Here is a 16,802-nt window from a genome sequence, read left to right as displayed (position 1 = left end):
CTGTCAGTTATCAGTGCTTCCAGGTATATCTTCCAAGGTTTCACAGAAGGAAACTGGGATATATGTGTAGCCAAATAACATCAGAGTGTGGTCAAGAGGGCAAAAACTATGCAAAACCTTATAAAGGATACAGAAATATGCTTTTGCCTGAGCCTACTGGGAGGCGTAAGAATCATAGAATCATAGAATCATAGAATAGTAGAGTTGGAAGAGACCTCATGGGCCATCCAGTCCAACCCCCTGCTAAGAAGCAGGAAATCACATTAAAAGCACCCCCGACAGACGGCCATCCAGCCTCTGCTTAAAAGCCTCCAAGGAAGGATGCCATCCCCTTCAATCTCCTTACATTTGCAATTTGAATTCTATTAAGTAAATACATATAAATAAATAAACCTTATTTATAGACTGCTCTATCTCCCCAAGGGGACTCAAGGTGTTTTCCAACATATATGGCAAACATTCAATGTCAACAAAAAACATATCAACAAATTACATCAAAACAAGACAGATCAAATAATATCAAATAACCTAACTGTAAACTTAATACCAAGGAAGTTTTATGGATTGATGATGACATGTGCCCGCAATCCAGAGTCACCTGCAGAACAATAGCATGCCACTCAGGTTTGCAGAACAAAAATACAGGAACTTTACTGATTCCAAGTGTTAAAAAAGTAGTATTTACAATGGTCCCACTGATCACTACAGAAGTTCACATCAAGAATAGTCCTTTCTCAGACCACAAATCTGCTTCAGAGAAGAATAGAGTCCTGGTTCTTCTCCTTCTTTTCTCAGCAGCAAACAAGCCTCAAAATAGCAAGGCCTCTCTGAGTACACTGCTTCTCTTCACCAGCAGTACTCAGTCAGCACTGAAACTTGTCCAAACTGTTTCTGCAGCAGCAGAATAGAAACAGTATCAAATCAATCCCCAGGTCTTTGCAGTCTCAGCCAATCGGCTTCATGCACTTCCATTTTCCAGTTAATACACACAGCACAGTGCTTTTGCAAACCATGACAGTAAGAATATACCAAAAAAAATATCAAATTTAACAAACTTAGAAGATATAAAGACATCATATAAATTAATACGAGAATAAAAACACTTAAAACAACTGGCTCCTTATTAAAAGGTAAGGTGGATTTCAGCAACTGACAGGCTGAGGTTAATTCCAGTATAGACAAGACTTAATGTAGCTAAACCAAGATATATGTCGGGAGGTATTAGTCTTCATCCTCTCCATATGCCAGAGTGCATAAGCGTGTCCAGAGGCAAGGTACGCTCACGGAGAAGGCCCCATCTCTCATTCCCACCAGATGTGTTTGAGATGGGGTGGGACCAAGAGTAGGGCCTTTTAGCAGCAATTATGTTTAAAACTGTATTACAGTATATGGCCAATGTAGATGAGACTACAGATTCTATGGGCCTATGCACATTGCTCATTTCTTTTTCCTTATATGGCCTTCCCTGGAAATTTTGTCATTAAAGAGGAAGATAGATGTATGGCCAGAAACACACATCTCTTTGTCTTTCTTCGTCCCCTTCTACACTGCCATATAATCCAGATTAACAAATCAGATAATCCACATTATCTGCTTTGAACTGAATTATGTGAGTCTACACTGCCATATAATTCAATTAAAATAACATAATCTGGATTTTATATGGCAGTGTAGAAGGAACCTTTGCCACCTTCCACACAGCTGAATAAAATCCCACATTATCAGCTTTGAACTGGGATATAGGGCAGTGTGGACTCAGATAACCCAGTTCAAAACAGATATTGTGGGTTATTCTGCAGTGATATTTTGGGTTGTATGGCTGAGTGGAAGGGCCTTTTGTCCCCAATTAATCTCAGTTCTCATGATTCCATAGCACTGAGCCATGGCAGTTAAAGTGGTATCACTCTACATTAATTCTGTAGTGTAGATGCAGCCACAGATCTCCCTATCCCTAGTAATATTCTCCTCTTGATTTACAAAATATAGTAGTACTATAGTAGTAGTAATAGTAGAAATAATAATAAAAATGTTATTTCTTACACTCCTCTCCTCATGGTTTGAGGCAGGTTTCAGAATAATTAAAACACACAAAAGACTACAAGTACACATACAGTAGAGTCTCACTTATCTAAGCCTCGCTTATCCAAGTTTCTGGATTATCCAAGCCATTTTTGTAGTCAATGTTTTCAATATATCATGATACCAACTCTCCTAGGCTTCAGGAAAGCCTTAAAGACATGGTTGTGCACACAAGCTTTTAATGAATGGGAACATGGACTTTACATGACCTGAACAAAGATTTATTGAGGATTCTGGATGAATGGATTCTAATCTTGGGCATACTTAAAATTTTATATAATGTGATTTTATTTTGCAATGTTATCTGTTTTATATGAATTGTTGTTTTGTAGATTTTTTATATGAATTGTTGTTTTTACATTGTTTTTAGGCATTGAATTTTTGCCTATTTATTGTAAGCCGCTTTGAGTCCCCTCGGGGAGAAAGGTGGGGTAAAAGTGATGCAAATAAATAAATAAATAAATAAATATTTTGGTGCTAAATTCGTAAATACAGTAATTGCAACATAACATTACTGTGCATTGAACTGCTTTTTCTGTCAAATTTGTTGTAAAACATGATGTTTTGGTGCTTAATTTCTAAAATCATAACCTAATTTGATGTTTAATAGGCTTTTCCTTAATGCCTCCTTATTATCCAACATATTCACTTATCCAAGCTTCTGCTGGCCCGTTTAGCTTGGATAAATGAGACTCTACTGTATTAAAATGTATAGATGTCTCCTTTATTTTGGAGTGGCATGCAGATCAACAAGTACTGGAGCTTTGATAGTTATAATTCTTGTGAAATCTTCTATGGGACTTCAGTCCATTTTCTCCCTCCATCTTCTTGAAAAAGGAGGAAAACGAGATCTATGGTTAGTTAGCTGGCCAGCCTCCCTGCTCCACTCCTTCCTGAAATATAATCACTGAATGCGAAGTGAGTGCCAAAGAAATTCCAATTACTGCATTGATGATAACGCTACTAGAAAGCTTTGAATAATTAACTGATTATTGTGTACAGGGGCTTCCTTGGGATTTGTAATTTGCAAAAAAAAAAACTTTTTTCAATTATTTAGTCACATAATGTGGAAAAAAAAGGAGGGGTCCAAGCTGAAAAGCAAATTGAAAATCCCATTAGTTTGCTCCAGCATTGTCTGATGTGCCAGCTTAAGAACCTTTCCATATTTGAATGTAACAGAAGATGAGATGTCTTTGAGGGAAGGCTGCCAAACAAATGCATCTGTGTTTCTATTTGCTCATCTAAATGATGGGGGAAAGTGCTTTTTTTAAAAAAAAAATCAGACTCTTTCTGGATCTACAATGCCTTATAATACAGTTCAATGAAGGTAAATGGCATTATATACGTCTACACCGATCATATATTGGAGATTCAAACTGCATTATGTGGCATTGCAGATCCAGCCTCTGCTGAATTTTACTTGGTACTTGAAGCTATGTTGACTGTAAACTTGTGTCCAACATTTTACTGTGATGACCAGAAATAGAAAATCTCAGAAATTTCCTCCTCAAAGGCAATAGTTTCACCATTGTTCTTCGCACTTTCAGAACAATTAAAATTGCATTTTTTTTGTAAACTCTTTGTACTTCGGGACTTTTTCTCAGCAATAAAACTTGCATAAAACAGCAAAACAAAGAGAAAGAATTTCTGTACAGAACACAAAGCGGCAAATTTTCCCTTCCCTCAAACCATTAAAGTTTATTTGGGGGACAGAATTAATCCTAAATTACAAAATGCCTTACTATCGTCTAAGATTTTCCTCATCAGAGTTTCCTAACATTCAAGGAACCCATTTTTAAAAATACAATAGAGTCTCACTTATCTAACATAAATGGGCCGGCAGAACATTGGATAAGCGAAAATGTTGGATAATGAGGAGGGATTAAGAAAAAAGCCTATTAAACATAAAATTACATTATGATTTTACAAATTAAGCACCAAAACATCATGTTTTACAACAAATTGACAGAAAAAAAGCAGTTCAATACACAGTAATGTTATGTAGTAATTACTGTATTTACAAATTTAGCATCAAAACATTGCAACTACAAAAACCGGCAGACTGTGTTGGATAATACAGAACACTGGATAAATGAAGCTTGAATAAGTGAGACTCTACGGTACTTCCTAATAATTTTGCCAACATTATTTTTCTCACTCTGAAAAAATAATAGCACATTTCATAGTTTTTATAACCTTTTCACAATTTGGGAGCTATTCACAGCAGAAAAGCTAAGCAAAACAGTGTTTTCTACATATACACAAATTCTGTAGAAAGCACATTTTTTGTACAAAGATGATAACATTATCTTCGCAAAAGAGATAATTTTTCTCTCTCCTCAAAAACATAAAAGCACTATTTTTATTTTATGTTTAAAATGTATCTTTTATAGAAATACATGTAATATGTGTATTTATCATATTTGTACATTGTTTATGTGTTTTAACTATGCTGTAAGCCACCTCAAGACACAAGGCACTGGGTACAAGAAGTATTATTTATTTATTTATTTATTTACTTACTTATTTATTTATTTTGGTGCAAAATTATCCATTTCTGACACTCAAGGAACCCATTTTTTAAATAAAATCCTAATATTCTTCATTCCACATATAATTAAGACTAATAAAAATAGAGGACCCAGCATGTTGTAGTAGTCTGAGTGTTGCATGGTTCAGCTGGAATGAGACCACACCAACAAGCTGGGGAGATTGGCTCTTTATTTATTTATTTATTTATTTATTTATTGGACTTGTATACCGCTACTCCCAATTTGGTTCGGAGCAGTTTACAGAAATAGATAAAACAATGCAGTTAGCTTTAGATAATTGAATTTGAAGCAGCAATCTACAACACAATTCAAGAAGGATATGGAAAAGTTGGAACATGTCCAGAGGAGGAAGACCAAACCCGTTAAAGTTCTGGAAGCCAAGCCCTATGAGGAGTGGTTTAGGGAGCTTTGGATGTTTAGTTTGAAGAAGAGAAAGTTGATAGTCATGCTTGCATATTTGAAAGGATGTCACCTTGAAGAGGGGCTGAGTTTCTTTTCTGCTGCTCTGGAGACTAGGATATGGAGCAATGGATTCAAATGGCAGGAAAGGGGATTCCACCTAAACTTTAGGAAGAGCTTCCCAATGATAAGAGCAGTTGACTATGCTGCCTGGGAGTCTCTTGGAGTCTCCTTCTAAGCAGAAGCTGGATGGCCATTTGCCAGGACTGCTTGGATTGTGTGTTTCGATATGGAAGAATGGGGTTGGACTGGATGGCCCCTGGGGTCTGTTCCACCACTGGTTCTGTGATTCTATGATCCATCAGGCTTTACAGAAGGTGATGATGGTGGTATGTATATCTTTCCAATTTTCTGAGTAAAAAAAACAACTAGTTGATGACTTTAGTTTGTTCTCGCAATTATATGTACCCAGAGCCGGCCCTAGGTATTTTTCAAGTGTAAGCGAACAGAATTTTGGCGCCCCCCCCAAACCAATCACTGAAAAATAAAAGCGTTGGATAAGCGAAAATGTTGGATAATAAGGAAGTATAAAGGAAAAGCCTATAAAACATCAAATTACATTATGATTTTAAAAATTAAGCACCAAAACATCATGTTTTACAACAAATCAATAGAAAAAGCAGTTCAATACATGGTAATGTTATGTAGGGATTACTATATTTGCAAATTTAGCACTAAACATTGAACAGGGATATAGGGCAGTGTGGACTTAGATAACCCAAATAGCCCTCAGTATTAAAAAAAACTCTAAAATCAGGACAATAAATAAAGAACAACAATAAATAAAGAACAATCCAGACAGTAAACAATCAGGGACAGCTAACTCCTCCCAAAAAAAGATTCTCCCAGGCAAGAAGAAGCCAGGCCTTGAAGCCACAGGGCCATTAAATGCTAATCAAGGTGATTAATTACAACATTCACACCTGCTTCAAAGAAAAGTTCTTTCTCCCACCCTGGACCTTCTACAGATATATAAACCCCACATACCTAGCTTCCAAGTTCCTACAGACCTCACAATCTCTGAAGGCCCCAAAGGTGGGCTTGCGTGGTGCGAGGGTGGGTCTGCGCTGGCCGGAAGGCCCAGCGCGGCCGCTGGAAGGCCCGAAAGAGAAGGAGGTGGAGAGTGGTGCCCTCCTCCCAGGACGATGGTGCCCCCGGGATGATGGCGCCACAGGCAAATGCCTATTTCGCCTTATGGTTGGACCGCCTCTGCATCAGGGTCAATGGGATCTTGGCCTGGATTAACCATGTGGACTCTCACCCATCACATCCATTGCATGCAACCATGGCTGGGGGACAGTCCACAGCAAAATCAGCATGGCCCAGGTTTTCAGCAACTGAAGTAAGTAAAGGAGAAATGGGGAACGTGGGAAAATTGGAGAAAAACCTGGGACATTCTAAAAGGGGTTTAAAAATGGCATTAACCGGAGCTCTTCCTACCAATTTACAACAGAGGGTTTATGTTGAGCTTTATAGATCAGAATGAATGCTTTGAATTCTTTCCAGAGAAGTCTTTGCAAGTCTGGAGTTAACTGTTTCCTATTCCCTCTCCTTTATGTTTCTTTTTGCCTGGGGTGACTGAACAGACATTACTTCTGAAATGGTAGATAAAAAATGCATTCAGCAGGGTGAAGCAGCCTGCCATTTTCTTCCTAGAGAGAACCTTTGACATGGAACAAGGGACAATCCCAGAGAACTGTTTGCAGCCAATCTTCCTATCCATCTGAATTAAATGAGGACTAAACAGGGCATGCAGCGAAGTAATTGGGAGAGAAACAAGGGCAGGCACCAGGGGCATCATAACTAAATTGGAGAAGGACAAGAAAAAACATTTCCTCATTGTTTTCCGAAAGCCAAAAGGAAATGATGGTGAATGCAGGCAGTCTGGCCTTTGGTGACCTGATGCTGTTTCCTCGCTGATAGTCATCAAATTTGAAGGAGGAAGAGCATGACTTCAAATAAAATGTGTGAAATAAGACCTATTACTGTAGCATGGGTTTTCTCCCTCTGCCAAAAAAGGGAGAGAGAATGAAGGCAACAAATTATAAATCAACATAACCCCCCTGCTCTTGGCTCTAAATTATTGAGTGGGGAACTAAAACCTTGGAGAGGCTTAAGCAATCTATCAGTCGCTAAGCTTGTGTTGGGAAATTAGCTTGTGATATGTAATGATCTTTCCTATACATTTTAATTCCTTTTAACTGTTTAAATAGAATTTGAGTAATAGCTTCTTAATGTTCACCACAGAAGGTAACTAAATCTTTAATGGCTTCTGGTTGCAGCCAACTTAATATCATAATTTAATTGAAGATGGCACACATACACAAAGGAATCCCATCTTTGCTTTCTTTGCTGTTTAGATTTATGATGCTAACCAAAGATTCTACCACCAACTCACTCACTTTAGAATGAGAGTTATTGGGTAGGGTTATATAAGGTTTTTTTCATTCTTTCTGAAGAAGCCATTTTGCCAGAAAAGGTATTGGCTGTTGTCGAAGGCTTTCATGGCCAGAATCACCGGGTTGTTGTGTGTTTTTTGGGCTGTATGGCCATGTTCGAGAAGTATTCTCTCCTGACATTTCGCCCACATCTATGGCAGGCATCCTCAGAGGTTGTGAGGTATAAGGAAGCAAGGGGCAAGGCTACACGGACACCTCACAACTTCTGAGGATGCCTGCCATAGATGTGGGCAAAACGTCAGGAGATAATACTTCTTGAACATGGCCATACAGCCCAAATAATAATAATAATAATAATAAAAAAACTTTATTTATACCCCGCCACCATCTCCCCAACGGGGACTCGGGGCGGCTTACATGGGGCCATGCCCAATACAGTACAATATAACAAAATATAAAAACAACATATCAAAATACAATTAAACAATACAAGAATAACAATGCACAGTATAGAACAAAATCAAAGCAAAAGCAACATAACATAACAAGGGCGGGCCGCATGGACACAAAGTTAAAACTCGGGGTAAGAAGAGATAAGAATAAAACCATGGGGAGCAGGGACATGAGATAGTGAAACAGTCTAGAGGGTAGATGTTGGGGGGAGTAACAAAGGAGGTATATAACAGTTACTCTCCGAAAGCACACCGGAAGAGCCATGTTTTTAAATCTTTCCTAAAGGCTAAAAGAGTGGGGGCTTGCCTGATCTCAATGGGCAGTGAGTTCCATAAACGGGGGGCCACAGCAGAAAAGGCCCTCTCCCTTGTTCCCACAAGGCGGGCCTGAGACAAAGGCAGTGGCGACAAGAGGGCCTCCCCTGATGATCGAAGAGATCAGGCAGGTTTATGGTAGGAGATACGGTCACGAAGGTAGGTGGGTCCCAAACCGTTTAGGGCTTTATAAATGATGGTCTGCACCTTGAATTGGGACCGGAAAATGAACGGCAGCCAGTGGAGCTCCTTAAACAGGGGAGTAGATCTCTCCCTGTAACTCGCTCCCGTTATTAATCTGGCGGCCGAGCGTTGGACCAATTGTAATTTCTGGGCCGTCTTCAAGGGAAGCCCCACGTAGAGCGCATTACATTAGTCCAGTCTAGAGGTAACTAAGGCATGCACCACCGTGGTCAAGTCAGACTTCACGAGGTATGGTCGCAGTTGGCGCACAAGTTTGAGTTGTGCGAAAGCCCTCCTGGCCACCGCCGACACCTGAGCCTCAAGCGTCAACGCTGAATCCAGGAGGACCCCCAAACTGCGGACCTGTGATTTCAGGGGGAGTGCAACCCCGTCCAGCACAGGTTGCCACCCAATACCCCGATCCGACGAGCGACTGACCAGGAGGGCCTCTGTCTTGTCAGGATTGATCCTCAGCTTGTTCCTCCTCATCCAGTCCGCTACAGCGGCCAAGCACTGGTTCAGAACCCGAGGGGCTTCCTTGGAGTCAGATGGAAACGAGTAGTGGATCTGTGTGTCATCTGCGTAGAGATGGCAACACCCTCCAAAACTCCGGATGACCTCTCCCAGCAGTTTCATGTAGATGTTGAAAAGCATGGGGGATAAAATAGACCCTTGCGGGACCCCACAGGTCAAAGGCCAGGGGTCCGAGCAGGTGTCCCCCAGCTTCACCATCTGGGAACGGCCCTCCAGGAAGGATCGGAGCCACTGCAGAACAGTGCCACCAAGCCCCATCCCAGAGAGCCGTCCCAGAAGGATACCATGGTCGATGGTATCGAAAGCCGCTGAGATGTCCAAGAGAACCAGCAGGGTCACACTCCCCCTGTCCAGTTCCCTGCGGAGGTCATCCACCAAGGCGACCAAAGCCGTCTCGGTACTGTGCCCAGACCTGAAGCCAGACTGCGAGCGGTCCAGAAAATCAGTGTCATCGAGGAACTCCTGGAGCTGCGTGGCAACCACCCGCTCCAGAACCTTGCCCAAAAATGGGAGGTTGGAAATTGGTCTGTAGTTGTTACATACAGATGGGTCTAACGAGGACTTTTTTAGAAGCGGTTTTACTACTGCCTGCTTAAAGCAGGATGGAATTGACCCCTGGCCCAAAGAGGCATTTATTATAGCCACAAACCAATCCAACAACCCCTCTTTGGCCAGCTTGACCAGCCAAGAGGGACAAGGATCCAGAGCGCAAGTGGTAGCCCTCACAGACCCAAGAAACCCCTCCACGTCATCAGGAAGAACAAGCCGGAAAGAATCCCACAAAATCGGACAGACAGGTACCTCAGTTACCTCCGCTGGAACTACAATTAAACTGGAGTCCAACTCACGGCGTATCTGAGCAACTTTGCCTGCAAAATGGTGCGCGAAATCGCTGCACCTGGCTGCCAAGTCATCGGGGAGCCCCTGGGCCTCAGGAGGCCACAGGAGCTCTCCCACAACTCGGAACAGCTCAGATGGCCTATTGGCCGCAGACGCTATGCGAGCGGTCGTGAAAGCTTTCCTGGCTGCTCGCAAAGCCATGGAGTAAGCCTTAATAGCGGCTTTAGCCCGTGCTTGGTCGGACACGTCCTGAGATTTCCTCCAGATGCACTCTAGTCCCCTCCTCGCACGCTTCATCACAGCCAGCTCCTCAGTGAACCAAGGGGTCAACGTGGCTCTACGCAGCGAGAGGAGACGTTCGGGAGCGATCATGTCCAATGCCCTTGCCAGCTCACTATTATAGCAATCAGCCAGGACATCGACAGGATCGCCAGTCTCCAGAACAGGAAGATCCCCAAGAGACCTCAGGAGTCCATCCGGATCCATCAGCCTCCTGGGTCGGACCATCTTAGTGGGTCCACCACCCCTGCGGAGGTTAGAAGTCATGGCGAAACTTACACAGATCAGATGATGGTCAGACCATGACAATGGAAGAATATTTTGCTCTTCCAATCATTTTAGTCGCCCTCCTCTGGACGCTTTCCAGCTTGTCAACATCTCCCTTCAACTGTGGTGCCCAAAATTGGACACAGTATTCCAGGTGTGGTCTGACCAAGGCAGAATAGTTATGCTCCCCCTCTATTCTGCCTTGGTCAGACCACACCTGGAATACTGTGTCCAATTTTGGGCACCACAGTTGAAGGGAGATGTTGACAAGCTGGAAAGCGTCCAGAGGAGGGCGACTAAAATGATTAAGGGTCTGGAGAACAAGCCCTATGAGGAGCGGCTTAAAGAGCTGGGCATGTTTAGCCTGCAGAAGAGAAGGCTGAGAGGAGACATGATAGCCATGTACAAATACGTGAAGGGAAATCATAGGGAGGAGGGAGCAAGCTTGTTTTCTGCTGCCCTGCAGACTAGGACACGGAACAATGGCTTCAAACTACAGGAAAGGAGATTCCACCTGAACATCAGGAAGAACTTCCTCACTGTGAGAGCTGTTCGGCAGTGGAACTCTCTCCCCCCGACTGTGGTGGAGGCTCCTTCCTTGGAGGCTTTTAAGCAGAGGCTGGATGGCCATCTGTCGGGGGTGCTTTGAATGCGATTTCCTGCTTCTTAGCAGGGGGTTGGACTAGATGGCCCATGTGGTCTCTTCCAACTCTACTATTCTATGATTCTATGATTCTATGATTCTATGACTGTCCCACCGTCCACAATAAAAACAAGGTCCAGCGTGTTTTTAACAACCCAAAGATCTCTGCTGCTTTTGAATTAATTTGAATTGCATAAATCACCATCATGTAAGCCAAGAGTGAACTATTCAATGAAATTAGTATGTACCTTCAAGTTGTTTGATAACCTATGGTGATCCAATTAATTTTTTAGGGTTTTTTAGGCAACTAATACTCACATGTGACTTTGCCAGTTCCTTTCTCTGAGATATTTAGATGTCCCCTCCCCTCTTGCTAGGTGGGTACACCGATTTTCTTCCCTCCAGTGAAGAGAACAAAGAAATAGTCCCAGTTGGGATGATTTTTCAGGGGCAGAGATAATCTAGCCAAGAAGCTCTGCCCCAGAAGTTCATTCTTTGATTTAGCGCTGACCCACTCTCCCACTTGCAAACAGTGTACTTCTTAGGTTGCTTCTTGGGCCAGTTAGGATTCCCCCCCGCCCCATGTTCTAGGTGGATTTTTTTGCCAATCCTACACTGTTTCTTCATGGGTTAATTGATGTTCGTTTTAAGGAGGCTATCATGTGGATATCAGGGAGAGAATTTTGTAAGTCATGAAGAGCAACTGCAGAGGTATCCATGACTTAAAATAGAGCCAACTGTTTCCAAACATGGTTTTCCAGATGTTTTAGAACTCAGCTCTCAGAATTTCTGACTGTTTGCCAAGTCTGCTGAAACTTCTGGGAGCTGAAATCCAAAATATCTGGAGGACCAAAGCATGGAACAACTGAACTAGACAAACATAACTTATTAAGAAACTTCCTTCTTTTTTTTCAGAAAATTATTTTTTAAATAATTAATTTCCTTTATTTATTATAGTGTAAAACTAATTAACCATGGTCATTATGCCAAGTTACTTTTTGCATTACTCATTGCTTTTATTTACCTTTGGGTGGGAGGAAGACGCACTTCGGATTGATCAGAGAATGAGATGTAAAAGGATTTGTCAAAATTCCCCCAAACAACCTTTAAAATTAAGTAGAAAAAGGCCTATTATATTATTGAATATCGGCCTGAACTCAGTTTCTTTTCTGATCTATAAAAGTCTAATCAAATCAATACCTTGATTAAGAGCTGAGATCAAGGAGGTGGAATGTGACTCCGCACTCATAAAATTATGGGATAAGTCTGGATTAGTACATTGATTTGATTTACATACTGTTTTTCTCCCAATATGTTGCTGTACTGTGCCACACTGCATGACTGAATGTGCAAACTGTGAAATGCATAATTGCAATGCTCGCTCAGTGCACAACTGCTTGTCCAATGAACAATGGATCCACATGCAGAATGGCAGTGCATGTTAAGTCTGGCTCTGTAACCTTTGACTGACTACCTTTAATTACACCATGATCAAAAAGTACAACACACATGTACACATATGTAAGCCACTAATGAAATGCCAGCCAGGTATCGACTTTTGAATAACCATTTTTCCATTCACTTAATGGGTCCATTCTTGTTAGAATTAACAACGGAATCTAGAACATCATTACTACTTAGTCTTTCAAATTGCAATTCATGTTCCAAACTATGTAGTCTTACAGATATAAGCTCTTCTTGGCTGAGTCTACACTGGCCACAGCTGCTATGCCATTGGATTACTTTCCATATAGTGCAACCAAGCCAAGGCCATCATCTCACCCTCTGTGTTGGTGTTATCTCTCCGTAGCCAGTCATGGAGCTCAGCTTCAGCTCCCTACCCATTTTGGGTACCCCATTCTGACATCAGTAGATAGCCCTGTGTGACTATCAAGAAGGAAGGAAGAAGGATAGAGCTTCATGGAGTAGACGTGGTAGTCACACAGGTTATAATCCACATACTTTGGAGTTTCCAGCAAGCTCTAGAGTACCCCCAGGCTTTGCCCAATGCAAGACAACATTGGTATAATTCTAAAAAAAACCATAATATTCATTAGAAGTAGACAGATGCTGTGGGAGCAGTAGCAGTGCATTCAATGATAGTCTGGATTTTTGTGTCTGTGTAGCCTTGCCCCTTGCTTCCTGAAGCATCTTCCCTAGTGTTAAACCGTTGTCTAAAATGGCTACATTTTTTGTTTCTGCTGTTTTACCTGCTTCCTTCCCACCAATAGCTTAATTACACCCACCTGACCTTTGTTTAACCTCCCTCAGGTGTAACACCTAAGCTGATTGTAAGAGACAGAAAATTATAAACCAACAAACTGTGAAGTAATGAAGTGAAAAATGTGAGTTGTGAACTAATGGATTGGAAACTAACCAACTGTGAGCTAGGTCAATTGCACATCTCAAGCCATCGTTTGGACATCACTAATGTGATGTGAATTTCAGCCTTGACTTCACACTTGGGGATGGGTGAAATATGTCAAGTAGTCCCATTAGTTCAAAGAATGAACTTGACTTGAATAAGTACAAAACAAAAGCAGACCATTTTTTTCATCATTTCGTAATGTGCAGTGTATGCACACCAAGAGCTGTAAATTGTGCAATTGTCATTGCATGCATGCTGAGAATGATGACTGTAAAGGGCTTAATTTAGTGATATTTCTGTTGTTTACTTCTCATCATTGTCATTATCATCATCTTAATTTCCCCCTGCTAAAGTGTTTCAATGTGGCTTGCAACTAATTTAAAAATAATAATAAAACAATTCAAAACTACCATATATACTTGAGTATAAGCCAACCCGAATATAAGCCGAGGCACCTAATTTTTCCACAAAAAAACCTGGGAAAACATTGACTCCAGTATAAGCCGAGGGTGGTAAATTTCAAAATAAAAATAGATACCAATAAAATTACATTAATTGAGGCATCAGTGGGTTAAATGTTTTTGAATATTTACATAAAGCTGAAATTTAAGATAAGACTGCCCAACTCTGATCAAATCATTATTCTCATCTTCTTCGATGTAAATGTGCTTATGTATCCTTTTAATAATAATAGAGTAAAATAATACATGTAATAATAATAAATAATAATAATAAATAATAATAATACAGGAAATAATACATGTAATAATAAATAGAGTAAAATAATAAATGCAATAATAATATCAGAGTGAAATAATAAATGTATTATTAATAATAATAAAAATAGAGTAAAATAAATGTAATAGTAGCAACAATAATAGAGAAAAATAATAAATGTAATAATACCAATAATAATAGAGAAAAATAATACATGTACCATATATTCTCGAGTATAAGCTGACCCAACTATAAGCCAACCAGGACCCTTGCCCAAGTATAAGCCAAGGGGGGCTTTTTCAGTCTTAAAAAGAGGGCTGAAAAACTAGGCTTATACTCGAGTATATACAGTATATATATAAAAAATATATTAGGAAACAGTTTAAAAGTCAATGAAACAGAACAGATCATCATGAAAAGCCTATTCAAGTTTATTTCTAAAACACAAAGCTTCATGCCTAGATCTAGAACCATGGTTCTCAACCTGGAGTCCCCAGATGTTTTTGATCTGCAACTCCCAGAAATCCCAGCCAGTTTACCAGTTGTTAGGATTTCTGGAAGTTGAAGGCCAAAAACATCTGGGGACCCCAGGTTGAGAAACACTGATCTAGAAGCACATGAAAGGACCTTCCTCCCTCCCAACTGCAACTGTCCAGACTTTGGAATGAGAGAGAGGATAATACAGGCACAGGTCAATCATGCCAGAAGGAAAAGAAAGCTCCTCCCTTTATCCCATCTGCCACTGCCCTGGATTATGGAGCACCTTTGCCTTCCATTTGATCAGCCTTAACTATATTCTGCCATTTAAGTTTATGACCATGCCATGAATAAGTCTTGACAGGCCACTAGCCTAGAAAAGAAATTAACCTATTCTGGAAGCACCAGGGATCAGGAATATGAAACAAGCAGCACTACAGATTTCCTCGCTCAACACCAGAATTGAAACTCTCACAGATCAAAGCATGCAAACATGCCAGATCAGTTTTATATGTCAATCTGAAAATCACTGACTTGGAAATAGCAGAAAGAAATAGTGGAAAGGATCCCAAAGGAGAAAGTCAGTGTGATGTAACAATTTGAGTGTTGGATTATAACTCTGGAGACCAGGGCTCAAATCCTCACTTGGCCACAAAAGCCTTCTGGGTGAACCTGGAAAGGTCATGCACTCCTAACACCAGAAATGTCATTTTAGGGTCAATTGTCATTGGAAATTTCCTTCCATTTTATCAGGCTAAGATTATCACCTTCCCAGTGGATGATCAAAATTTGTATCCTGATTTCCCACAGTACTGTTTTTTCTTTTTCTTTACCATTTTCTCTTTCTTTTTCCTGAAGTTTGCTGTACATATAATTTAAGTCAGAAAGAGACAAAATGGCCCTGTCCATGTTGAGAATTGATGTGTTGTCTATAGACTATTACCATTGCAAATAGGAGGAAAAATTCAGTCTGTTTTTTAAAGAACTTTTTTCAGATTTGCTGTGTCAAATATTTAGAACAGAAAGAACTTGACATTCAGAAAGCCTGGATATGACCAAAAGCTAAACAGGGTGATTTCTCAGTTCCAAACAACCCTAATCTCCCTCCAAGTAGTGGCATCTATACTTCCAATCCCAAATCACAGAGAGGACAAGGGAAGGGAAGGAATTGGACTTTGTTTCCTGAAAGTTTCCAACTTGTTTTCCTTTTGAATTTTGTTGTGCTGTTCTGCAAAGGAGAAAGAGAGCTGATATCAACTGCTGGACTGGATGTAAAAGGTGGTGATCCATCAAGCAAAAAGTGCAATAACATAAAAGTGATTGACTTGGAGGGGGAAAAATAAAGGGAAAAACAAAATTCTACTCTCAAACTCAATTTTAAACAGTAGCTAATTGCATCTCATGCATCTTCCTTCCAAAAACCTTGCTTGACATTTGGATGAGAATGTCTTTGTTCCCTATATTCATAAAGGCTGGAAACCAAATAATTAATGGATCATTGGAATTAATCAATGGCTTCATTAATCACAGTTTAAAATGTTTTTTTTTAAATCAACAGCAGATTTTCCCATTGCTGTTATCTCATCTAAAAGGCAGGGGTTTCTGGGTTTGTTTTGTTTTTATGGCTTATGGACACGTTGGAACCAATCAATATATATCTCAATTCAGGCGGAAAGTATTGATGGGTTTTCAAATGATAAGTGATTTGTCTGTGTTGCATTAGCAAGAGAAACAGCTATTTTTCTAAAATCATCTGCACTCAAATGGCACAGTATTTAAATCAGTTCATTCTTCCATTAATTAGAAAAAGCAAGCTATTTAAAAGAATAATAAAAAACATGAATAGTGCAATTGTCCGCAAATGCATTATGCCACTCAAATCTATATCCATCAGTATGAATTACACACAGGTAATGCATGGCAGCATTCTTTAATAATCCCATGGGCTTGCTGTTTCTCTGTTTCCTGCTTTCTCCATCACCCAAAAGTCCTTTCTAGAGGCACAATGGCTCTGTTGCCAGGGATGCATTCAGAGCAGAAGAATAAATTCACACATGTTCTGAATACATATGTCTCTTAGGATTTATGTGACTTTTGCCAATAGCACATCTTAAGCAGATTGGAATTAATACCCACAGTCACACAGAACTGACTGACAATGGGATTTTATTTTATTTGTATGCTACCTTCCTCCCAGAGTGGAATGCATGGCAGCTCACAACAATAATCAATAAAAGG

General features: G+C 40.4%; 1 protein-coding gene across 5 annotated transcripts in view; it reads right to left on the bottom strand.

The window, feature by feature from the left end:
• The window catches only part of rit2 (Ras like without CAAX 2), a 260,805-nt gene that overhangs the window by 97,877 nt on the left and 146,126 nt on the right, over window positions 1-16,802 (bottom strand). Inside the window, exon 5 of one of the 5 annotated variants that reach the window (XM_062972597.1) lies at window positions 12,008-12,106. The exons of the other annotated variants lie outside the window; for them this stretch is intronic. Coding sequence (XP_062828667.1) covers window positions 12,023-12,106 — 84 coding nt within the window. The 3' untranslated portion in view covers window positions 12,008-12,022. Of the gene's footprint in view, window positions 1-12,007; window positions 12,107-16,802 lie in introns of those variants that run through there. 5 annotated transcript variants of the gene reach the window in all.

Source organism: Anolis carolinensis, chromosome 2 (genome assembly GCF_035594765.1).
Source record: "Anolis carolinensis isolate JA03-04 chromosome 2, rAnoCar3.1.pri, whole genome shotgun sequence".
In the NCBI taxonomy this organism is placed as follows: Eukaryota; Metazoa; Chordata; class Lepidosauria; order Squamata; family Dactyloidae; genus Anolis; species Anolis carolinensis.
The sequence above is the reverse complement of the archived record's forward strand: the minus strand, read 5'-3'. Positions and strand labels throughout refer to the sequence as shown.